The sequence below is a fragment of the Capra hircus genome, unplaced genomic scaffold (genome assembly GCF_001704415.2).
Source record: "Capra hircus breed San Clemente unplaced genomic scaffold, ASM170441v1, whole genome shotgun sequence".
NCBI classification, from domain to species: Eukaryota; Metazoa; Chordata; class Mammalia; order Artiodactyla; family Bovidae; genus Capra; species Capra hircus.
The window spans coordinates 77,841-94,608 of NW_017190167.1; the positions used below are offsets into that span (position 1 = coordinate 77,841).

The 16,768-nt window shown below is 52.9% G+C and overlaps 1 protein-coding gene across 2 annotated transcripts in view; it reads left to right on the forward strand.

Annotated features, from left to right (window-relative positions):
* Nucleotides 1-15,660, forward strand: part of ELF4 (E74 like ETS transcription factor 4) — a 37,202-nt gene extending 21,542 nt beyond the window's left edge. For both annotated transcript variants that reach the window (XM_018045196.1, XM_018045197.1), the window contains exons 2-9: nucleotides 2,893-3,172; nucleotides 7,587-7,758; nucleotides 8,157-8,249; nucleotides 9,863-10,054; nucleotides 10,876-10,959; nucleotides 11,048-11,240; nucleotides 11,907-12,284; nucleotides 13,113-15,660. In XM_018045196.1, coding sequence (XP_017900685.1) covers nucleotides 3,101-3,172; nucleotides 7,587-7,758; nucleotides 8,157-8,249; nucleotides 9,863-10,054; nucleotides 10,876-10,959; nucleotides 11,048-11,240; nucleotides 11,907-12,284; nucleotides 13,113-13,914 — 1,986 coding nt within the window. In that variant the 5' untranslated portion in view covers nucleotides 2,893-3,100 and the 3' untranslated portion in view covers nucleotides 13,915-15,660. The remainder of the gene's footprint in view (nucleotides 1-2,892; nucleotides 3,173-7,586; nucleotides 7,759-8,156; nucleotides 8,250-9,862; nucleotides 10,055-10,875; nucleotides 10,960-11,047; nucleotides 11,241-11,906; nucleotides 12,285-13,112) is intronic.
* Nucleotides 15,661-16,768: the final 1,108 nt, after the last annotated feature.

Consider the following 16,768-nt stretch of genomic DNA (forward strand, 5'->3'; position numbering starts at 1 on the left):
GAAGGTTCCATAGGGGTGAAGGGAGAGTTTTCTTAGCCTTGACCAAGAGAGTAGGACAGCCAATCCTGCCCTACACACACACACACACAGAGTTCACCTTAGCTTCAGACTTGAAGAATCCTGAATTTGGATACTGAGATATGCTGATACTTAGAGAAGGCAACTGGATTTGCCTTTCTTTTATTTCAAATCTCTCTTTGCATTGATGGCTAAGGGCTCCATCCAATCTAGTGCAGAGCTGCCTTCCCTCTCCTACCACACCCCCCCAGCAGAGCGGACCCTGGGGGCTCACCCCTAGGATGCATGGGCCACATACACATTCTGCTCTGGCATGCTCCCCCTGGGAAGCAAGAGGATTTTGAATTTTCCATGTTGGGGGGGTGGGGCTGGGTGGTGGTGGCCGCTAGGCCCCGCCCCAGCCCACTTCACCACAGCCAGCTTCTACCAGCCAGCAGCAGCTAGTATTAGCTCGAGCTTGTCATTCTCACGGAGGCAGGCCTGGAGGAGGAGGAACCGATGACCGTGCTTGTGGCTCTGCTGGCCCGACCAGGACCAAAGCCCTTTGACACAGAGAGGCTCTCACGCACTTGTCCCCACACCCGGCACATACATATTATCTGCAGTGTGCTCGCACACCCACAGGGAACTCCCTCCCCAACTCCTGCTCCTGGTTGTAAATTACCATGCAAAAATACACAGACATAGCACACACACAGCGCACAAGTTTCTCTCTTTCCTGTAAGCTAGACCACTGGACACCCACCCCACACCCAGTATACACATGCATATACTTACAGGCCAGAGAACACACCCCACCTCACTGGTACCGATTGACCAGTGTCATTCATTACTGTGATCATTCCACCAACACACATTGGGCATCTACCACATGCTAAGCTTCATCAGTGAGGAGCACCTGCGTCCCTGCCCTCAGTGAAGCCGCTTTCTAATGGGGGAGGTAAGGAAGGCGCCCAGAAGTTCCCCAGGCAGAGAGCTCACAAACATCAAACACTGATCTGCGAAAAGAAGCCAGAGCGATGAGCAAACCTGCAGGGAAAGGCCATGGCGGAATGACCTTGGAGGGAGAGGGGCAGACACAGGAGTTTCATGTTTAGACAAAGTGGGATTAGGTGAAAGTGATCACCTTTCATTTGATTAGTATGAGAACGCTTCCTGGGGGCAGACAGCCGGCCTGTGGGAGGGCGGGAGCTGCGGAATGCAGGCCTTGGGGCGCTTTGGCTGGGGGAGACAGACCTTCCAAGCATAAATGGCCCTGGAAGGCTTCTCTGGGAGGCCACAGACACCCGGTCACGTGGGTCATGTGCAGGTGGGGTGGGGGTGGGCGCCGGTGGTGGAAGGCCGTCCTAGCCTCGCTGTGCTGGGCCTCTCATTCACCCGAAGGGAAACTCAGACCTGCCAGGTTGAGTCGAGTGACTTCTCAAAGTTTTTTGGTTGGGGGTGGGTGGCAAGGTGTGGGGGTGAGTGTGGGGGTGGGGAGAGGGCGGAGCCAGCCCTGTGGGCTAACGGAAAGGAAGTGGAAGAGGCCTGGGTGTCTCCTGTCGGGGAGAATGGTCATCTGGGAGGGTCATCCGTGGTCCCCCTCCCTTTCCTCCCCTTTGCCCCTCTCTGAAGTTCCTCATTTCTTCCTGGGCCAGGAGGAGGTTTTGCCACCTTGGCACTGGCAAAGGAGTGCCGAGGAGGCAGGGGTCAAGTGTGTGGCTCCTCCTCTGGTGCATGGAGCTGGTTCTTCAGGTGCTCGTGATTGAACCAAGCCAATCATAGGCCCGCCACACCAACACACCATGTGGATGCCACACAAAGCCAAACCCTCGAGGCCAGAGCCATGGTACCTGGAGATGGAGAAACCTGAGTGTTAGGGTGGAGATGCTGAGAATGCTTTGGTGGGAGGGGTGTGGGAGGGGAGCTGGGGCTTTGGGAGCCAGGCCGGTGCGACGCCGACGACTTGAGAAGGGCAGGGAGCACAGGAAACAATCAGAGGCCCAGTGCCATGTGAGGGCCGGAGATGCAGACTGTGACTGCCAGAGGCATTCTGGGAAAGGGGAGACATGTGGGCTGCAGCAGACAGATTTCCTGGAAAAGGGGGCCCTGAGCTGGCCCTGGAGGCTGGGGAAGGTTCCTGTGGGCCCCTCCCCCAGCTGGGGCTCTCCCAGGGTGACAGTTCACTCTTGAAACTGAAAGCAAAGATAAACCAAGAGCCCAAGCCACATACATACAGCACAGAGGCCATTGTGCCCGGCATCCCCAGCGGGTCGTGTTGGCTGGGTGGTGACTAGAGCAGGGCATGTGGCCCCCCCGGCCCTCTGACATCAGGCTCTCTGGAGGCGTGGCCGAGTCTGAGAGTGCCATCCGCTGTCGCTGGCCCTGACAGCACAACCCTTATAGTGAGGGATCACTTCCTCTGTGGAATCTGCCCTTCAGAACTAAGCGGCCCCTACTCCCAAGGTGGACTAAGTCAGGCAGAGTCTAGAAGACCATCCTGTGCACCCAGATATCCCCACCCCAGATCCCTCACAGGGGTCCTTTCCCCAGCCAAGGGAATTGTAGGGTTCTTCACGCTCCATCCACAAAGCCACTCAGGCTGCCCTGGCTTCCCCTGTGGCCACACCCTGGGGATTAATCTTCAGGGTGGAGAGTGCGCCAAGTCCCTCTCTGTCTCATCTTGTCCACATGGGGTGGTAAGTGAGTTAGACTGCGTATCTTTGGGGTCCACTCAGGCGTAGGTCCCCGTGACCCAGACGGGCACCAAGGCTCAGCCCTTCTGTTCCCACGGTCTTCCCCTTTTTCTGCCATCCCTCTTCTGGCAGTCTGTCCTGGGAACAGGACCCAAGGAAGGTGACTGGCTCACTGCCCCCATCTCTCCCTTCTCCGTAGGTCGCTCCTGCGCTTGGCCCAGCCCAGCATGCAGCCTTGAACCTGGGTTAGGCCACCGCCTACTCCAGTTCTCTACAGCCCCTATTGTACTGTGACTCAAGGAGTAGGTGCTAGGCTCAAGGTATCTGAATAGCATCTTTTCATCAAGGAAACACCGCGGCTCCAGTGGGCCCTGCAGGCCCCACAGTCAGCTCTCTGACAAGACAGCATGGCTGTTGCCCTGCAGCCCAGTGACCTGATCTTTGAGTTTGCAAGCAACGGAATGGATGACATCCACCAGGTATGGCCCCAGAGAACAGAGCCTGGTCAGCCGGCACAGATGATCAGATAGGTACAGACAGGCAGGCAGATAGCTGGCCGGCTGGCTAGCTACCAGTCAGCAAATACTGATCAAGCACCTACTAGGTTCAAGGCATGGCGGCTGCGGGCCAGGCAGACTGTGCCATCAGCTAGTCCCATGTGGCCAGGCAGTAGTCATCAGGCGGTCACTTAGTGAGCTGGTTTGGCCAACATGCAATTACAGGGCACACACAGTTTCCAAGTCAGCCAAGTAGCTGCTATGCACACTAGCTGATCTGTCAATCAGCAACGGGGGGCTGAGTGCACACGTGTACACTGACCTTCATGTGCGTTCTTTGGCCCACTTCACCTCATGTCACAGTGAGAAAGGTGCTGAGACAACCACACAGTAGGACGGAGAACTGCCAGCTGGCACCGCAGGGTACAGTCCATCCCCTGGCACCTTCAGACTCCTGTCCTAGCATGGTTGACAGGCCTTTCCATAACTGTCTTTTCAACCACCATCTAAGGATTCAGAATAAACTGGAAATTGGGTCCTCTGGTCGGAGGAAATTGGAAACTAGGACAGAATTCTGGCACTCAGGCCCCTGCTGCTGCATACCTTGCCCAGCACCCTCCTTCCACACACTGGAGAAGAGGAGGCAGCCAGGTACTGCAGAAGGAAGGGAAGATTAGTGGTCCGAAGCCCTGAGTTCTGATCCCAGTGTGGCCACAGTGTCTCCTAGGCAAGACCTGTCCCCTGCCCTATCTGGCTGCCATCTCCCCATCTTCATCAAGAGGAGGTCCAGCTGGATCATCTCCAAGGGCACCCCAGCCTAGTTCTGATGCTGTCTCTCTCAGATCCCTGTGAGGACAGGAAACTTCGTCCTGTCTCTAGTGACCAACCAAAGGCTGCCCCCTAGTGGTCTTGGACCACACGGTGCTTTCTGTCCTGCTAGATGGTAACCTAAAGAGGCTCAGTTTTATCCAACACCTCTGGCATGCCTAGCCTCCTGAAACAAGGGAAGAAAAATCTAACCTTACCTGGGTTCTCAGTGTGGCTAGTCATCTTTTACTTGTTTCTAGACCACTCAACAATTCTTTCTATTCTTCCTAGAAGCTGCTCTTCCTAGAAGCTGTTCTTACCTCCTGAACCCACAGCTGCCCCTCCACCCTCTGAGACAGCCTCTTCTCCAATCCACAGCGGAGCTCAAAGCCAAGGATGCCCTCACTTTCCCTCCTCCCTCCCTCTTAGCAACAACATCACCTGTTCTTATTTCCTTTCTGCTGGCCTGGGAGAAAGAAGTGGCCCTCTTCCTTCCAAGGGCAACACCTACCCCGGGGCTTAATCTCTTCTCTCCTGCCACCTTCCAGACCTCACACCATCCTTCACCTCCTGTCTCTCTTGTGTCTTTCACACCTCCCAGACTTCTCTCCTCAACCTAGAACATCTTCATGTCCCCCTAACCCTAAGAGAAACCCTCCCTCCCTTCTGCCCGCCTCTTTAACATACCACCTCCTTAGCTCTGTTCTTTTCCCCAGTGTGACCTCCATCATCTGGGTTTACGTTCTCACCTCCCTTCTCTCACTGTTTTTAGGAAACACTTTTTGTTGCAAAATACAGTATGAATATAAAACAGATAACCTGTAATTGAAAAGAATCTGAAAAAAATATTTTAAGAATAACTATAAAATTAATACTCATTAACTCACCACCCAGGTTAAGAAATTAAATGTTACTAGTCTCCTAAGGGGCTTCCCTGGTGTTCAGATGGTAAAGAATCCACCTGTAAAGCAGGACCTGGGTTTGATCCCTGGGTTGGGAAGATCCCTTGGAGAAGCGAATGGCAACCTAATCCAGTATTCTTGCCTGGAGAATTCCATGGACAGAGGAACCTGGTGGGCTACAGTCCATGGGGTCGCAGAGTCAGATATGACTGAGCGACTAACACTACAATAGTCTCCTCGGAGTCCCTGATGCCTAAAGCAAATAATCAGAACCTACTGTATGCCAGACTCTGTTCTAAGTGCTTTATGTACATTGATCCATTTAAACAACCCTATGTGGTCAATAATATGATAACCCCAGTTTTATAAAGGAGGAAATGGATACACAGAAAGGTATCTTGCCCAAGATCACACTGCTCATAAATGGCAGAGTTTGGTCTCAAACCCAGGCAGTCTGGCTCTAGATCAGCATGGTCCAGTAGAGTTTTCTGATATTTTAGAAGTGCTCTTAGCTTCCCTGGTGGCTCAGATGGTAAAGCGTCTGCCTACAATGTGAGAGACCTGGGTTCAGTCCCTTGGTCAGGAAGATCCCCTGGAGAAGGAAATGGCAACTCACTTCAGTACTCTTGCCTGGAAAATTCCATGGACGGAGGAGTCTGGTAGGCTACAGTCCATGGGATCGCAAAGAGTCAGACACAACTAAACGACTTCACTAGATTTGTGCTGTCCGGTATGGGGCCATGTGGCTATGGAGCACTTGAACTATGGCTGATGCAACTGAAGGACTGAATTTTAATCTTGAAACACTTTATATTTACATTTAAGTAGTCACCAGTGGCTAGCGGCTACCGTGTTGGACAGACAGCTCTAAAGTGAAGTGAAGTTGTGAAGTTGCTGGGTTCAGTCCCTTGGTCGGGAAGATCCCCTGAAGAAGGAAATGGCAACCGACTCCAGTACTCTTGCCTGGAAAATCCCATGGACAGAGAAGCCTGGTAGATTACAGTCCATGGGATTGCAAAGAGTCAGACACGACTTCACGACTTCACTTCACTTTAGAGCTGTCTGTCCAACACGGTAACCGCTAGCCACTGGTGACTACTTAAATGTAAATATAAAGTGTTTCAAGATTAAAATTCAGTCCTTCAGTTGCATCAGCCATAGTTAAAGTGCTCCATAGCCACATGGCCCCATACCGGACAGCACAAATCTAGTGAAGTCGCTCAGTTGTGTCCGACTCTTTGCAATCCCATGGACTGTAATCTACCAGGCTTCTCTGTCCATGGGATTTTCCAGGCAAGAGTACTGGAGTGGGTTGCCATTTCCTTCTCCAGGGGATCTTTCTGACCCAGGGATTGAACCCAGGTCTCCTGCACTGCAGGCAGATGCTTTACCCTCTGAGCCACCAGGGAAGCCCACAGACAGCTCTAAACTCTGGCCTTAATCACTATACCCACCTGCCTGTCTCCCTTCATCCGTCTTCTCTGAGACCCCAGCACTCCCCTGAAACTGCTCTAGCCAGGTGACTGCCCAGCAGCCAAACCCAAAGGCAGTTTCATCAATTTTTATTCTTCTGGATCCTTCAGGAACATTAGGTAAAACTGAACATTCTCATTCCTTTTTCATGAAGAAAGAATTAATAGCCCCATGAAAGAAAATTCAGAAAAGTAGAAAGGGGAAAAAAAAATCACCTGTAGTCCCACAACCAAAATATAATTATTATGAACATTCCAGTACATTTCCTTCTATAAATAATTTTTAAACAACAGTTGCAATCACACTTATTTTTAAAATTTACCTTTGTTTGATTTTAGAATAACTGTGTCCTCTGGGGGTCAAATTCTCAACCTGATGATTTTACCCACTCTCAGTGATGAGCTCATGGATACATATTTTTGACTCCTTGATAGGTATCTCCATTTTAAATATCTCAATGGTACCTCCAACTGACCATATTCAGACACTTGCTCCCTTATCTTTCTCCAAAAACCCGCTCCTCTTCCTTCTGGCTTCCCCCATGTGCCCACCAAATCAAGCCAGAAATCGGAACCCTCTCCCCCATCCAGGCTCTTACCTTTTTTTAAAAAAAATTTTTTTATTTTATTTATTTGGCTGCATCAGGTCTTAGTTGTGGTGCATGGGCTCTAAAGCTCGAGGGCTTAGTTGCCCAACTAGGGTGGATCCTTAATCACCAGAGCACCAGGGAATTCCCAGCCCTTAACTTTTTATGTCTCTAATTCCTCTGTTCTTCCATCTTCATTCCTACTCTTATCATCACAAACTGAGCCCTAAGGTGTTCATGATCTGAGCCCTTCACCCTGTTACCCAACCCTGAGCGTAGGTTGAGTCCCTCAACTGGCTATAGATTGAGCCCCTTGCCCTTGCTATTGACAAATCCTTTCCCACTGGTTTCAGAATGAGCCTAACTAACCCTGGCCACAGGTTAACCCATAACTGTAACCAGTTACAACTGCCTGCCCTTGGTTGAGTGAAGGTGGTACAGAGCTAACCCATTTCTACCAATCAAGACCCCACTAGTGAGTTTGGACCCAGAGCAATGTCATGCCCTACAAAGAACAGCCCCTGAGGTATCCAAGAGTTAGGAATTGCAAGAAGGGCCAGATTCTGGTACGGAGGGCTTCCTGGGAGAGGTGGGTAGGCCTTGAACCGGATCGCTGTCTTCTCCGTAGCTAGAAGATCCCTCCGTGTTTCCAGCTGTGATTGTGGAGCAAGTCCCCTACCCCGAATTACTGCACCTGTACTCAGGCCTGGAGCTGGATGACGTTCACAATGGCATCATAACAGATGGGACATTGTGCATGACACAGGATCAGATCTTGGAGGGCAGTTTTTTGCTGGCAGGTCTGTTTCCTTCCTGGGCAGGGAAGGTGTGGAGGAGGGAGGGGTTCTGTCTTCAGGTAACAGTAGCCCATTGAGTCTTCTAGTGACCCCATGCAGTCAGGAGCAAGGCCCCCAGTAGTTGGAAATTAGATGGAGTAACTAGGATAAGCAGAAGGTAGTACCACTGTAGAGAGGAGAAAGCCACCTAAATGGATCCACGATCTCCTGAGATGCAGTGGAACAGTGAGGGGAGACCAGCTCTGCTGGGATGGGTGTAGAGAAAGGTGGAGAATCAGGGTGGGAGGCATGCTGCTACCTTCCCAGCTGCCCCTGGGCTCCTTAGCCTTGTTCTGGTGGCACCCACTGCCCTATGTCCTGAGGGAATTTTCTTCTCTCCCAACCACGGAACCTGGCACCAGATGACAATGAAACCACCTCACAAACCGTGTCAACCACTGAAGTCTTGCTCAACGTCGAGTCTCCCAACAACATCCTGGATGACAAGCAGATCTGTGAGTTTGAACTGTGGCACCTCAACTCGCGGCAACACAAAATTCCATTTTAAAATATCACATCTGCATATTGGATTCTCAGGGGCCTGTGTGTGCGGGCTAATGTACCCACACCACCCCTATACTTGTTAACATGCTCTTGAGCTGTACGTGGAGTGGGATGGGGCAGAATGGCCCCTGCAGACGAGGAGGAAGATGGAGTGACTTTTTATAACTGTTTATAAAAATAACCAGGTTGACTGGTTATTTTTTCCAATTTTTAAATTACAGTAAAATACACATAGGGCTTCCCTGGTGGCTTGGTGGTAAAGAATCTACCTCCCAATGCAGGATACACAGGTTTTGATCCCTGGGTCAGGAAGATCCCCTGGAGGAGGAAATGGCAACCCACTCCAGTATTCTTGCCTGGAGAATTCCATGGACAGAGAAGCCTTGTGAGCTATATAGTCCATAGGGTCACAAAGAGTCAGACATGGCTGAGCAACAAACTACACATAACATAAAATTAACCACCTTAACCATCTTTCAGTGTTTGGGTCTGTGGTATTAAGTATATTTGTTATGTTGTGCAGCCACCATCATCCTCTCCAGAACTCTGCATTTTGCAAAACCTGAAGTCTATTCCCATGAAACACTGACCCCTCATTTCCTCTTCCCCTCAGCCCCTGGCCACCACCACTCTACTTTATGTCTTAATGAATTTGACTCCTCCCGGGACCTCAGATGAGCTGAAGTGCACAGTATTTGTTTTTTGTGGGGGGACTGGTTTATTTACTTAACATAATGTCCTCAAGGTCCATCCACAGGTAGCACCTGTCAGAACTTCCTTTTTTAAGGCAGAATGCTATTGGCCAGGGTAACATCAGGCTGCTCTGCTGTCTCGCTGAGCTCCCAGGATGACTGAGCCAGATGTGGCTTAGTTAGAAATGCACCGGGCTGGATCCTCCTCATCCCTTCCCTGTTCTAGGAGGTTGGCCCCTACCTCCTGCGATGGCCCCTGAGGCAGGCTCCTCCCCCAGCAAATACCCCCATCCAGGCATCTGCCATGACTCTACAGGAAGATTCCTGGCTCCAACTGACCTTCCAAGGAGGTGCTGGGATACAAGTGGCAAAACAGCCATGAAGCTGCAGGTTCCAATTCCTCATCCCGCCTCTGGCACTAATTTTCACTCAGGATTCAACAGCTATTTACTGAGTACCCTCACATACCAGGCATGTGTGACCCTGGGCACATGCCCTGCCATCCCTGGGTCTCAGTCTCATCAGGGCTAAATGAGGTCTCAGGGCCCTTCTGGCTGTAAAATGAGTAGATGACTAAATGAAGGCTGCCCTTTTCCCTGGGTGTCACCTGGAACTTCCCACCACCAGTGGCGGCTGCACATGTGCGTGCTGTGATTGGGGCCAGCTCGTGCCCACAGCTCTGCAGATGTTTCCTCTCCTCGTGCCATGAGACACAGGAGGCATTTTCAGACGTGTCCTGTGTCTGGGGCTGTGGGGAATGACGCTTCGCCCCCACGCCCACCCCCCAGGCACCCACTGTTCTCTTGAACATGGGGAGACCACACTCCTACCGTGCCCTGGGCCCACGCCACCTCAGGCCTTTCTTCTTGCAGTCAGCACCTCCGAAATGCTTCCAGAGCCAGACCCTGCTCCAGCCATGACACTGCCCAACTACCTGTTTCCTGTCTCTGAGCCCGACGCCCTGAACAGGGCTGGTGACACTGGTGACCAGGAGGAGAACTGTCTGGAGGAGAAGGTCCCCAGAGAAGAGAGCGCTAAGAAGACTGGAAAATCAAAGAAGAGAAGTAAGATGGGGAACGGGCAGAGAGTGTGTGTGTTTCTTCAAGGGGCTGGGCAGTAGGAGAGGGCTCAGGGAGACCATGGCTAGAGGTGAGTGCCATGCTTTACAGACATATTCAGAGCATAGCTCTCTGGTGTGGCAGAGACAGATGGAAAGTCCTACCTTCTGGAAAGCCGGGCTTCGTCAGGTAGCTTGCCTAAAGCCTGACATTTTCCAGGCCACTCCTGTCTGCCCAGCAGATTTAGCAAGCCCATGACCTCAGTGGGTTGAATCCTGCACTGAGTGTTCAGACAGACACCAGCCTTGGCCCCCTGGCCAGTTCCTGGCCCTCTGGGGGCCTCCGCCTCACTCTCTGCTCTTAGCTTCCTTCTTGGAGCTTACGGAGCCGAGACTGTATATGGTAGAGAACTCTGGGCTTTCCCAAGCCCCATGTTATTGATTTACTCAGATGATGGCTGGTCGATACTGCCGTGTCAGTATGGCAGCCAAAGCCTGGTGCCACACTTATCTGCACAACAGGCACGCCTTCAGACTGCCATTTTGTTTCAAAAATTAGGTGAGGCAGATTCTGTGCTTGTAAAGGTGACTCACTGCAAGCACTCCATGGCCCCACATTGTTTGGGGCCTGAAATGCAGGTGGGCCCTTGGGTGGGTGGAGCTACCTGAGTGCGATGCCTGTGGAGTGTGACCCCAGGCCTCCAGCCCCAAGGCAACCTGCCTCTTCCTTTTCGCCGGGTGCCCCTCAGTTGGTAAGCACCTGGGCCCTCTGTCTCGGGAGCCCAGCCCTGTAGCCTCAGCCCACTCCCACCTTCCCCCCACCCTCAGTTCGGAAGACCAAGGGCAACCGCAGTACCTCACCTGTCACTGACCTCAGCATCCCCATTCGGAAGAAATCGAAGGATGGCAAAGGTACAGTGGGGAGGCGGGTGAGGTGGGAGGGGAGCCGGCGGGGGTGGCTGGGGTCTGGGCACCCCATCACCGCCCTGCTGCTGTGTAGGCAGCACCATCTACCTGTGGGAATTCCTCCTCGCACTTCTGCAAGACCGGAACACCTGCCCCAAGTACATCAAGTGGACCCAGCGAGAGAAAGGCATCTTCAAGCTGGTGGATTCTAAAGCAGTGTCCAAGCTGTGGGGGAAGCAGAAGAACAAGCCTGACATGAACTATGAGACGATGGGCCGGGCACTCAGGTAGGAGCCCCTGCCCAGAGGGCTCCCCAAGCTTCTTCCTCTGTCCCAGGAGCCCCTTGCTAAGGGGCCTCCAACTTTCCCTGAAAAGATCATCAGGCTCTGTGTGGGTGATGAGTAAGTACCTTGCTCCTCCTGCGTGGGTCATCTAGACACTCTTCTGAGGAGCGAATTCCTGGGCCCAGTCCCGCAAGTCTCCTGTGACTCTCCCATTTGCTTGCCCCCCAGCCCATTTCCCAGGTCCTGTCTGGGAGGGACAGTCCCCTTCTTCTTGTGTTTCTGTCCTAGCCTTTTCTCTTTTTAGAGTGGAAAGAGAATTTCAGGGCCACCCCCAAGAAGGGGTTCCTTCACATTCTGCAAGCCAGGGACTGAGGAAGATGGGGCTGACTTACCCACAGTCGGTCTCTCAGGCTGGGGGATGGCTGAACCCCCATCCTCCACCCCCTCCCATCCTTCACTCACCTCATCCTCTGTCCCAAAGCAGCATGAGGGTCAGCATTGGAAATCCCTTTTCATGGACCCTTTGAGTCATCAGAGGGAGATCTCAGAAACTTCATAAAAGCCTTCTAAGTCCAAAGTGCCCCTTCCCTTGCCCAGGGCGCCCATCTGCATCCCCCCCACCGGCCCTGGAGGGCACTATGTTCCTGACACTCCCCGCTCTCTGCCCAGATATTACTACCAACGAGGCATCCTGGCCAAAGTGGAAGGGCAGAGGCTGGTGTACCAGTTTAAGGAAATGCCCAAGGACCTGGTGGTGATCGAAGACGAGGATGAGAGAAGCGAGGTCACAGCCACATCCCCTCAGGCCTCTGCTCCCTCCACCTCCTCTGGCGGCAGCTCCCGGAGAGCCAGTTCCCGGGTCTCGTCTAGAGCTGTCCCGCAGGGCAAGGGCGACACTTCTTGGGAAAAGCCGAAGGTGCAGCACGTTGGTCTCCAGCCATCTGCGAGTCTGGAATTGGGATTGTCCGTAGACCAAGAGATCCCCACTACCTCCGCCATGCTTGTCTCTCCACCAGAGAGCCAGGCCAAAGTCACCAAAGCTGTGAGGTAAGGGCGCCCAGGTCGTTCCGAGTCTTCCCCTAGGGATGGGGACATTTTCAGCTTCTTGCAAAGCTCTGCTCTGTCTCTTACTCCCGGGACCCTCACAGCATCCCTGGGAATCCAGTGGGACACTCGTGGCTTAAAAGAGGGAAAAGTGACTTGACTGAGGTCACACACCAAAATAACAAATGGCCAAGCCAGCCATTGACCTGGGGCGTCTTCTGTTGCCAGCTGGGGCTACTCCTATTACCCTAGGGCGCTCCCCAAGAACCTCCACTCCTGGGCCCATCCCCACAAGTCTCCTCTACTCCAGAAAAGAGGCAGCAGAGAAGGTGCCCTTCTGCCTTCCTCAGGCCCTCCCAAGCCCACCAGGAAAGCTCTTGTTACTACTCGTCCACACTAAGGCTCCTCCAGTTTTCCCTGAAAAGTCTGGCCTTTGTCTGGGTTATACGTGTGTACCTATTACTATGCTGATGTGGGCCATGGGGATGCTCTTCTGAAGAGGGATGTCAGTACGCTACAGCGGTGATAAACACAATCTCTGGAGGCAGAAAGCCTAGGTGTGTCCCTGTTGCTGGCTGTGTAGTCTAGGGCAAGCTACATAACCTCTCTGTGCCTGTTTCCTCATGCAGGAAAATCAGATTGTTAACCTTATTCAACTCATGGGCTGATCAGAAGATGGAGTGAAATCCCACATGCGAACCATTTAGAATGATCCCTGACCCAAGCTAAGGCCCCAACAAACAGTGGCTGAAACACCTTCCGCTCCATTCCCCCAGTGCCCTCCTTCCATGCCTCCTCCCTGAACCAAATGTGCTTTCTGCTTCTCCTCAGTACTTCCGTGCCCAGCAACATCCACCTAGGAGTGGCCCCCGTCAGGTCGGGCTCGGCCTTGACCCTGCAGACCATCCCGCTGACCACAGTGCTGACCAACGGGCCTCCTGCCAGTACTACTACTTCAACCCAGCTCGTTCTCCAGAGTGTTCCACCTGCTTCCACCTTCAAGGACACCTTCACTCTGCAGACCTCCTTCCCCCTGAACACCAGTTTCCAAGAGAACCAGGTGGCAGCACCGGGGGCTCCACTGATTCTCAGTGGCCTCCCCCAGCTTCTGGCTGGGGCCAACCGTCCGACCAATCCGGCACCACCCTCAGTCATGGGAGCTGGCCCAGCGGGGCCCAGCTCTCAGGCCCCTGGGACTGTCATTGCAGCCTTCATCAGAACTTCCGGTGCCACCGCAGCCCCTGGGGTCAAGGAAGGGCCACTGAGGTCCTCGTCCTATGTGCAGGGCATGATGACTGGGGCCCCCATGGAGGGCCTGCTGGTTTCTGAAGAGACCCTGAGGGAACTCCTGAGGGAGCAAGCTCACCTTCAGCCACTTCCAAGCCAGGTAGTTTCAAGGGCTTCCCACAACCCAAGCCTTCTGGGAAACCAGACTTTCTCTCCTCCCAGCCGCCCCACTGTTGGGCTGACCCCAGTGGCTGAACTTGAGCTCTCCTCAAGCTCAGGGTCCCTGTTTACGGCTGAGCCTAATATAAGCACACCTGGGAGCCTGCTGACTAGATCCCCAACCCCAGCCTCCATCTCCCCATTCAACCCCACTTCCCTCATTAAGATGGAGCCTCATGACATGTAAATGGAGGGGGTCGGGGAAATGTGACTGCCAGGCAAGGTTGAGCAGCATTTGTACACGGACTTCCTCTAAGAGAGACTGACCGAAGCAGCACACCAGCCCTTACATTTCAGCAGGGTGTCAATACACCAGACCCCATGCCCCACCCCTGCCTGGTGTCACCATGGCCAAGACAGGCCCAGTTGGAGCATCCCTGGTGTCAGACCATGGCTTTCAAGAGTACTAGGGGATATGCTCTTGTTGGGGTAATGGGCTGACTTGCTGATGGAGGCAAACTTTCTGAGATGTTTGTAACCAGGGCTGGGGTAGGGGCTTCATGAGAAGAGTCTTTTCACCTGGCTGTATTCCACCGTCTTCGTTCCTTCTGCAGAGTATTTACTATCCCATATGTGAATAGCTCTGTATGTATTTGTGTGTACTTGTGCGTCTGTATCTCTGTTTCTTTGGTGAGGACGGGGGTGTAGCTGTGAGGTCTTCAAGGGTGTGTGTCTCTTTGGGGGTCAGCCACAGAGATGGGGAATTTTCTGTTTTGAAGGAAAGCATTCTTCCATTTCCCTTTGTACAAGCCAAGATTCGGTTGTTCTGAGACTATGGGGTACGGGTTGGAGCCCCGAAATCCGGAGAGATGTCACAGAGCTGGGGCAGGTCTGGGGAGGACAGCTTTGATGGGTGTGTTTGTTGGGGAAGACGGAATTGCAGGGGACAAAGAGAAAGCCATGTGGGATAAAACCCTGAAGAGAGGGAAGGAATTCAGCCCTGTGGAGCAGCCCCGCAGGCTAGACTGAGGTCTTCTTGGGCTCAGCCTCATTGCCCACCAGTCATTTGCTAGCAGGCCAGATCCTTAATCTCCCCAGAGTGCTTTGCACCCCTCCAGGGTCAGACTCAGCCACAAGGCCCCCAGGGGAAGGGGACTAAATAATGGATGTTTGCACCCAGGGCTTTGGCTGTAATTCTAGCCTTCATGGCCACCTTGCTCTACATCCCAAATCCTGGCTTCCCTCTTGATTAATTTCACCCCTGCCATTTCACTGCTGGCAGGTGGTGCAGGGGACGTCGGGTAACCACATGCTCGGGGTCTGCCTCCGTCCCTGCTCGTGCCTCCTTGCTGGTCAGCCTGCTTTCTATTCCCCTCACAGGTCTGCCCACCCACCCACTCCCTCTATGGCTGCAGTCGACCTCCTCCAGTGGGCCGAGGTCCTGGATGGCCAGCCTTCTCACTTCACCCTGACTCCTCCTCCACGAAGATGGAGTGTGAACCTGTGACCTCCTGTCCTTTCTATCCCTCCACATACCTTCCTTCCACCTTTCCTCTTTCTGAGAAGGGGGTCAGCCAGTTATCTCTTAAAGTCCACCCCTCAGCTGGGGGCCTTGATCCCCTCCCCTCTCTATTCTATGACTTTGCCTTTGTCTCTCCTGCCAGGTTTGGGAGCAAGGCTGAGAGCTCTACTATGTCAGCCTTGGAAACAGTGATAGGATCTAGTGAATGTGGTTACTGTGAATTGGTGCCTCAGGACCTTTGCTGTGTCCTTGACACGAAACCAGCCACTTGACCTCACTACCTCCCCTGGTTGCCCTTCTCTCTCTCCTTCTGGTCACTGCCAAGCCCATTATCATGCTCTGTCGCCTCTTAATCTCCCCCTTCTCCACCCTGGGAGGGAACCTTGTATGGTTGTGTGGGTGTATTTCTTCCATGTCTCCAGCACTTGGCATTAATGTCCCTTTTTCTAATAAAATCAGCTTATGATGACAGTTTCCTCGTGGTGGAGAGCAAAACATCTTGAGAAAGGGTCACCTTTGAAAACAACTTTACGGAAAGGTGCCACATGGATTAGGAGTGGCCCTGCCCCCTCACCCAAACCCCATAGAGCTCTTCGTCTGAAGTCACTGATACCCTGGAGGTGATGTCAAATTTCTTCTTCATAGTTCTTGGCCCCTTGTGAGCCCTCGCAGCACATGACACTACTTCCCTTTCCTCCGTACCCTCTGTCCCATTGCTAGCTCCACATCTACATTCACTGTGGGCACCCCACGAGCCTCAGCCATCCTGGCTCCAGTGAGGCTCTTCGGGTTGGGTATGGAATCTAGGGGCCCAGCCCCTACTCTTCTCGGCTTCTGGCTCACATTTCTGCTGGATAGTTCTACCTAGATGCTTGTCAGGCCCTCAAAGATTGTCCCTCTATCAAAAATGGATTTTTGGAAGTCTTCCAACACACAAAACCATTCCAGACAAAAAGGCCGTCATGACTTGCCTATTTCTGTTATTGTCCTGACCTTCTAAGCTTGACATTTCAGAGCCATCTGCTGGCCGCGTTCACTTGACCCTGCCCCGTCCTCATTGCCTCAAGTCTGGTGTGATTTGCCACGTCTCTCCAATCCAGCATTCTTCCACACTTGCAGAGAGCCTCCAGCCTTGTGCAGCCTCCCCCAGAGCTTATCCCCTTCCCTGGACATATCAGCAGCCCCCCAGTGTGATCTGAGTCACCCCCTCCAACCTGCCAAGGCACCAGCTCTATTCTTCCTCTGCCAAAAAGTCTCTTGGGGCTCCTCACTGCCTACAAATGGGGGTGATACTCAAAATCCTTAACCTCCAATCTGTTCTTAGCGGCTGAGCATTAACCCTTTATTGTCTGACTCACAAGGCAATCCAGGGGTCCTGGAGGAGGGATGGGGGAGCACTTGATGGCTCAGGGCAGTTGTTCCAGGAGTATTTCGCACTTCCCCATCACGTCCTAGCCTTCTTCCCCATTCACCTCCCACTGCTCCCCTGGCTCCTTGTATTGCTCCAGTCAAACGGATGGATTTGCCAACCTTTGCACGTGCTTCTGTCAGAGTTGCCTAAATCTCTATCTCTCTTCTG